The sequence below is a fragment of the Malania oleifera genome, chromosome 2 (genome assembly GCF_029873635.1).
Source record: "Malania oleifera isolate guangnan ecotype guangnan chromosome 2, ASM2987363v1, whole genome shotgun sequence".
Classification (NCBI taxonomy): Eukaryota; Viridiplantae; Streptophyta; class Magnoliopsida; order Santalales; family Ximeniaceae; genus Malania; species Malania oleifera.
In genome coordinates, this window is record NC_080418.1 from 114,944,419 (window position 1) to 114,951,985 (window position 7,567).

The window sequence follows — 7,567 nt, forward strand, 5'->3', positions numbered from 1 at the left end:
AAATCCGCTGCTAAGAATCTTGCTTGGCTTGCCGCCATGGAAAAATAAGTTCAAGCCTTGCAAAATAATTGTACTTGGATTTTGGTTCCTTGACCCACCAACAACAATATTGTGGGTTCCAAATGGGTGTTTCGGACCAAATACTTACTCGAAGGATCTATCAAGCGTCTTAAAGCCCGTTCTATTGCCAAGGGCTACACATAGGTACTTGGTCTTGACTACACTTACACCTTTAGTATGTTATCAAGGTTATAACTGTCTGTGTTGTTTTCTCTCTTGCTATGAAAAAAAATGTCCTCTTCGCCAACTTGATGTCAAAAATGCGTTTCTCAAAGGCCATCTCACTGAAGATGTTTATATGGAACAACCTTTTAGGTATATTGACCTTCGCTTCTCCAATCATGTTTGTCAATTTAAGAAAGCTCTCTATGGCCTAAATCAAACCCCTCGTGTCTGGTTTCAGCGTTTCAGCTCTTTTCTCACTCAACTTGAATGTTACTGCAGTTGTGCAAACACGTCACTCTTTGTTTTTCATAAGCAATCTGACATTATTTATTCGCTTCTCTATGTTGATGACATCATTATTATAGGCAACAACTCTTCTCTTCTTGACAGTTTTACTTGCAAGCTTAATTTTGAGTTCGCTACTAAGGACTTGGGTTCTCTTAGTTACTTCATTGGTCTTGAAGCTACATCCACCACTGATGGTCTTCTTATTAGTCAGCTAAAATATGTACCAGAAATTCTCACGCGAGCTCAGTTGCTTGACAGCAAGCTAGTCCACACCAAAATGGTTGTTTCCATGCACTTGTTTGCTGATGGTCCTCTGTTTTTGGATCCCAAGCTTTATAGATATCTCATTGGTGCTCTTCAATGCCCGACTATTACACGTCCTGATATTGCTCATGATGTCAACTCTATTAGTCAATTTCTACATTCTCTGACTAAAGACCATCTCCTCGCTGTCAAATGCATTCTTCGCTATATTAAGGGCACACTGCATTTTGGCCTCACTTTTCATCCATCTGCTGCTCCTGGTGCTTTAGTTACTTACTTCAATGCATACTAGGTAGGATGCCCTGACACTCGTCGCTCTTCCTCCAGTTATTGTATTTATCTTGGCGACAATTTGGTGTCTTGGAGTGCAAAGAAACAACCTACTGTTTCTCGCTCCAGTTGTGAATTTGAATATCGTGCCTTGCCTCTCACTGCTGCCAAAATCCTTTAGCTCATGCATCTCCTTCGTGATCTCAAAGTCCCTCTTCCATAGCGGCCTCTTCTACTTTGTGACAATAGGAGTGCAATCTTCTTAAGTTCCAATCCTGTTTCTCACAAGTGGTCCAAGAATGTTGAGCTACACTACCACTTTCTTTGTATTCTCACTGGCAAGCTTCTCACCCAGTATGTGCCTTCTCATTTGCAAGTTGCCGACATCTTCACCAAAAGTGTGTCTAGACCTATTTTTGACTTCTTCCGTTCCAAGCTTCATGTTCATTCCAATATGACGCTCAGCTTGTGGCAGGGGGAGGGGGTGTTAAGGATATTGAGGATTCTCTGCCTTAATTCTAGGAGGATATTATGTATATATTTTCCCTTTGTTGATCCTCTAATTAATAGGGAATTTATATGAAATTATTCCATGTAATATTTAACTTATTATAATTCACAACACTCACCACTTCTGAAGTGTGGTGGTTTTCAAACCTTCTCAACTTCACCATAAATGCATCCTAGATAGCATGTTCACCACAAAATAGATAATTTTATACAAAGAAGTATGACACAAATACATAACATAACAACATATATGAATTTATGTAAAACTAAAATGACACTTAAGAAAAACAACAAGAGTAGTATGATAGGGCTGATCTTGTATTACTACAACAATGGTATATCAAGTGGGGATTCACTTTTTTATGACACACTTCCCAAGGAAATCAAAAGCAAGAAAAGAGAGGGATATGATTCTCTTCCAAACTTGAGCAAAACATAACTCTTTTTTTTTAAGACCCCAGTAACACTCAAATTCTTTTGTATTTTCCTCCCCTTACCCTCGACTTGAACATGCAAAAACATGCCACTCATATGGTCTATTTATAGACCATTCACAAGTGGAGGGAAACAATTAGAATTTTAAATTTTCAAAATTCAAATTCAAAATAAAATACTCGCAACTGACAACTACCAACATACCAATGACTTTGGCCATTTCCTAACATATGACAATGACTAGGACATTTGGCATGTCCAAATCCACCAACCAATTAAATTGAAACAAATAAAAAAATTAAATTTTTACTAGGCCCATCGATCGCCTTATGGAAACTAATCGACTGCTATTGGGTGGCGCCAAAGTCTTTCATTGCAGATGCATGAGAAAACAAATAGAAATGAAAATGCTCAGTTGACCATCCTATACAACATTCCCTCACTCTTTTATTTTGGCTTAATTTTTCATATATTCAATTGGTTATGTGACTATTTTGGGTAAATTAAAAATGATTATCGACATACACATTAGGAATATATTGTGTGTATATTTGATATTTAAATTATATTTTTTGACAAATTATGAAATTAGCTTGTCTATCTAATAGTGTCCATTCAATTAGACAGTCAGCCATTGCATTCATGATTATAAACAATTATTTGGAGCTAATTATTCATTTGAACAAAACTATATAATCACCCAAAATCTCAAATATTATTTAATATGAACATATATCAAATGTTGTGACCTGATTAACTAACCAACTTAACCTAATAATTTCTCATAATTTTTTTGATATATTTAATCATCTCTATTGGAAATATGCATTAGTACTAATCTTTAAGAAAATTATTACCCATCCTTTTTGCATCTTCTTTAGCCTGCTGGCTAGGTGTGTATGTAAGTTTTTTTTTTTTTAATAATTAATTTCCTTGTGCAAATTATTATTGGCATGTTTATAATTCATTTTATTTCCATCTAGATAAAAGGAGTATATTGAATATATATTAAATCTCTAATACTAGAAAGCAAATAAAATTATATTTAAAAGCATAGTGAAATGATTTAGCTTTAAAATTATTGTAGTTTATTCTAAAAAAAGTTTATAATAATTTTTAACATGCCAATTAGCTTTTCTAATTGCAAGTTAATTTACATCTAAAACAATTTTTTTCTTGACAATATATAAAAGGTTCAACGGAAGGAAGTAGCCAAACAGAACTTAAAAATAGACTGGAATATACTAATTTATCTATGAGGCATCAATAAATACTGAAGTAAAAAAAAAAAAAGAACGTGCATTTCTTGTGCCTTTCAATCTAGGTGCTTTGCATTATGCAAGCTCTGTTCTCTGAAGCTACTGCTCATCACAGGCTCCTAATGTCTGTCACGAATGACGCGATGGGCTAGTAGGGCGTGAACCATTCCGCCACGTGGTTCACCTGGTGACATCATCTCCCTGGGCTTGCATGCACTATGTTCCGATCCCTAACTAGCTAGCAATCTTATTGGAAATCTTGGGTAGTTCGGCCAGGCCGACTCGTCCCCCGCGACGAAACGCGATGGTTATGCACCGACTCCGTCACGTTCCGTTCCGTGCCGTCCAGCAACTTCATCCCTTCTATCACCGGCGCAGCTCCGGCATGCTGCTGCAGCACCAGCACCGAAGACCTCGACGCAAACTCCGACGACGCCAGTATGTCCCCCACCGCCCCCAGCTCCGGCCAGTCGCTCCAATCATTCAACCCCAATGTTAAAGGCGACAATAGCCTGTCCCCTTTCCCCACCACGTACAGATCGTAATCGTGCTCCATACTCCTTATCACCGTCACCGTCTCTTCCCCATTGTTGGACTCCTTCTCCAAGTACCTTATCATCTCGTCCCCCGACGTCTTCGTCCGAAACTCGTCCACAACGACGTCGTCAAATTGCTTCTGCCGCTCGTAGTCCGGTTGCAGAAATGGGATGAGAGGGTTGTTCTCGTAGCTGCTCTCCAAATGCGACATGTTCTCCGTGGCCTCGTCGCCAAGCACGAAGCGCACCACGGTGAGGGTGACGCCGGTGTAGTAGCGCATGCGCCAGCCATAGTACAAGGCCTCGCGGTCATCAGGGCCACCGAAGAAGTAGACGAGGACGCGGTGAGTGGCGTCGTCGCCGAAGTTGGCATTGCCGAAGCCCCGGTCGATGAAGATGCCGACGGAACAGGGGGCATGGTTGAGGACCATCTGGTTGACCCCGCGGATGAAGGGGTTCTCGTTCTCCATGCTGCCGTCGACGGTCTGTTGCTGGTGGAATGGAACGATGATCAGGGTGATGCGCTTGTCGGTGGCGAGGCTGCACACGTCCTCGTGCATGTTGAAGTAAGGGGAGGTGGCGAAGAGGGGGGTGACGCTGGAGCCAACGTTCTCGGACTGGTACTTGTCGAAGGCTTCAATGATTTGGTCGGACTCGGCCTCGACCTGGTCAGACTTGCGGCCGGTGGGCTTGCGCATGTCTTGGATGAAGAACTTGGCGGGGCAGCTGCCGGTGAGCTCGACGAGGCGGAGGGCGAAGACGACGACGGGGGATTTGGAGGTGGAGCAGGAGATCTGGAGAAGGTTAATGAGGCCAGGGACGTCATGGACGGTGTAAATGCCGGTGAGTATTCGGAAGTCGCTGTCGGGCTTGAGCTCCTCCACGCTGCGGCAGGTCTGCTTCATGAGGTGGCGGGAGGGGCGGTTCAACGCCGATAGGATAGGTATTGTAACCGACGACATAGTCACCATCGATGTCAACATTACGGCAAGTACATAGTTTGCGATTCCACTCTCATCCTCCCTCTGCATGCAAAACCCACACACATCCATTATATGTATGTATACGCATATACCTTTTACTATTAAGAAATGAAAACGGAGACGCCATGGATTATTCCACTGGAGTTTTTCAATATTTATATAAAAATCTACCAGATTGTGTACACATATTGACAAACTAATTAAGGTGATATTTCTATAATTTTTTCAAGAAAATGACAAATTTTAAAACTGTTTTTTGAGAAATTCTTTTTTTTTTTTTTTTTTGTTCAAAAAAATTAAACCTCTACAAAATTGACAAAATATTCCAGCTTTTAGTCTTATGTTTGGAGCTTATAACTTAAAATATAAAATTAAATTTTAATTATGTGGATTTGAGTATAAGTACTTTTCAACTCTAACAAATTTACAATTTTCAATTTTGAGTGATATGACTTCAAACACATACAATATAACTTATTAATACTTGCCTAATTTGGAGCATGGAATTAGCTTTGGTTTTAAATTTATGTAGATTTGAAAGAAATTTAATAAAATTTTATAATACATTTTATTTTAATGCACACAAATCCAAATTGATTGACCTAATTTTATTTTTCTCAAAAGGTAGGGTAAGTTTATTCTTGTTCTCCCCTTGAAAATGCAACTTAAGGTAAGGTTAGCTTATCATTTTACAATGCAAGCATGCATTAATGAAAATGGTGGCATGTATATGAATATAGCTACAATAAAAAAAATGTATTTATACCTTAATTTAATACTATTATTAGAAGGACAATATTCAATATTTTCAAGATGGGTGAAAACCAACGGGAGGAGATATATATCGGCAATTTTAAGTTCCATACTTATAGAAGGTTTATACAAAGAATTTAAATATCACTGCTAATGTAAGGGTACAACTTTAGTGTAAGGGCAGACTTTAATGATGTAACATTGTACTTAATACTTCCTTTCCAAGATCCTTAGTCTAGATGTGTTCTGCATGAGAGCACCATAATTGTAGCACTATATTCACAATGTATGTTTCTTTTATATTTTCTTTTCTTTACAAGTGTCTTAGCAAAATATCTCACTTTACTTTATTTTTTTTTTTTGGGTTCGTCCCTGGTGTCCACCTACCGTCAACGATTTCCGTTTTACGGTCCGTCGCACCGGCCAGTGACTAATCCCACGCCCTGCAGTGCGGCCCCACACACCACAGAGATGTAAATTTCAGGCGCCCAGCAGCAGACTCGAACCCGGGGTGCCAGGATTAGGCTCACCTCGTGAAAGGAAACGCCCGAAATCCGCTCTGCCAACTGAGCTCAGCCCTAGGGGCTCTCACTTTACTTTATTTGCATGACCTAAAACGTGACAGGAGAGAGAGAGAGAGAGAGAGAGAGAGAGAGAGAGAGAGAGAGAGAGAGAGAGAGAGAGAGAGAGAGAGAGAGAGAGAGAGATGTACCTCAGACGCCAAGCCGAGATAAAGCATGATGACAGCCATGACGGTTTTAGTGGAGACGATCCAGCCAACGGTGACACTGTCTCGCAATCCGATTTTGCAGCAGAGACAAACGGCAGCAGAGATAACAGATTTGGCCCCGGAAGCCATTAACACGGTAAAGCAAAATCTGCCCCAGTTACGAAGAAGGCCAGGGTCAAAAGATGTCGGATCCATCCTCATCCCCAAATAAGCATAGAACAGAGGCAAAAACAAGCCGGTCACCGTCTCCTCCATCGACTCCAACAGCATGGACCTCAACACCCTATCCGGCAGACTTATCCCAAACATAAACGCCCCTACAATGGAATGCATCCCGCTCATGTCCGCCATGAACGCCGCTAGCATCACCCCCATCAGCGCTATCGCCGCCTGCCCCTCGTTCAGCTCCTCGTCGTCGCTGCTCTTCGCCAGCTGCATCATCCACGTCGCCCCGGGGCCCAACCAGTTGTGGAACACCAGCGCCATCAACACCAGCGTGCCCGCCGCCCACTCCAGCGTGTACAACGATATGGTCATGGGCACCCCCAGGGCGAGGATGCCCCACAGAGCCACCTCTGTGATCACCGCCGCCGACATTGCCATCCGCCCCAGCTCCGTGTGCAGTAGCTTCTGCTTCCTCAAGGCGTTGGCCACCGTGGAGAAGCTCGTCACCGTGAAGGCGGCGCCACAGAAGAAGCCACCGCGGGAGAGGATGGGGAGCCCCCCATTGTGCTTGACCACTTTATCCGAAGACGTTTCTAATTTTCCGACGCTGACGAAGTGGAATAGCTTGTAGCCGATGAGGAAGGAAGCGGCGACGCTGACGAGGGCGAGGGAGAGGGCTTTCCGGCCAGGACGAAGTACGGCTTTCACGTCGGTTTCTAGGCCGATGTGGAAGGCGTGTAGGAGGATGCCGAAGTTGGCAATCGTTTCCCACACGTATAAGTTGCTGTATGGCAAGATCCATTGCCTGAAGTATTGCCATCGTCCCATTAGCAATGGACCAATCATGGCCCCACCCTACAAGTCCAAAAGAAAAAAAAAATTTATTTTTTTGATTATTTGCTGTTACCATTTATTGATTCAATTTGATCATAGAGAAGAAAAAGATTGCATACACTTCTCCTCTCCCTTATTATCACTTAAATTCTTTGTTATTCACAAATGCTCATTAATTTAACAATTGCAATATTAGAAACAAATACTAATAACAAATATTTATCCCCAATCACATCCATTGTATGGAAACGATGAAACATTATGAACAAGTAAAGGATGAGGAAGCAAGCATCAATTCATGCATGCATATGCCAT

At 41.8% G+C, this 7,567-nt stretch overlaps 2 protein-coding genes across 2 annotated transcripts; one reads left to right on the forward strand and one right to left on the reverse strand.

Annotated features, from left to right (window-relative positions):
- The first annotated feature begins 320 nt into the window (after window positions 1–320).
- LOC131148319 (uncharacterized mitochondrial protein AtMg00810-like) lies at window positions 321–1,069 on the forward strand. Its single transcript, XM_058098034.1, has 2 exons — window positions 321–403; window positions 505–1,069. The coding sequence occupies exons 1-2, from the start codon at window positions 321–323 to the stop codon at window positions 1,067–1,069; spliced, it is 648 nt and encodes a 215-aa protein (XP_057954017.1).
- Window positions 1,070–3,498: 2,429 nt separating this feature from the next.
- LOC131148320 (cation/H(+) antiporter 15-like) lies at window positions 3,499–7,264 on the reverse strand. The gene is made up of 2 exons (XM_058098035.1): window positions 6,236–7,264; window positions 3,499–4,812 (listed from the first exon to the last, which is right to left on the reverse strand). Exons 1-2 carry the CDS (start codon window positions 7,262–7,264, stop codon window positions 3,499–3,501), a joined length of 2,343 nt encoding a protein of 780 aa, XP_057954018.1.
- Between the last annotated feature and the right edge of the window lie 303 nt (window positions 7,265–7,567).

Coding starts and splice junctions, on each gene's coding strand:
- LOC131148319 (XM_058098034.1), top strand. CDS start 321: ATGCGTTTCTCAAAGGCCATCTCACTGAAGATGTTTATATGGAACAAC. Junction 404..504: donor ACCTTCGCTTCTCCAATCAT/GTTTGTCAATTT, acceptor ATGTTACTGCAG/TTGTGCAAACACGTCACTCT.
- LOC131148320 (XM_058098035.1), bottom strand. CDS start 7,264: ATGATTGGTCCATTGCTAATGGGACGATGGCAATACTTCAGGCAATGG. Junction 4,813..6,235: donor ATCTCGGCTTGGCGTCTGAG/GTACATCTCTCT, acceptor TTTTGCATGCAG/AGGGAGGATGAGAGTGGAAT.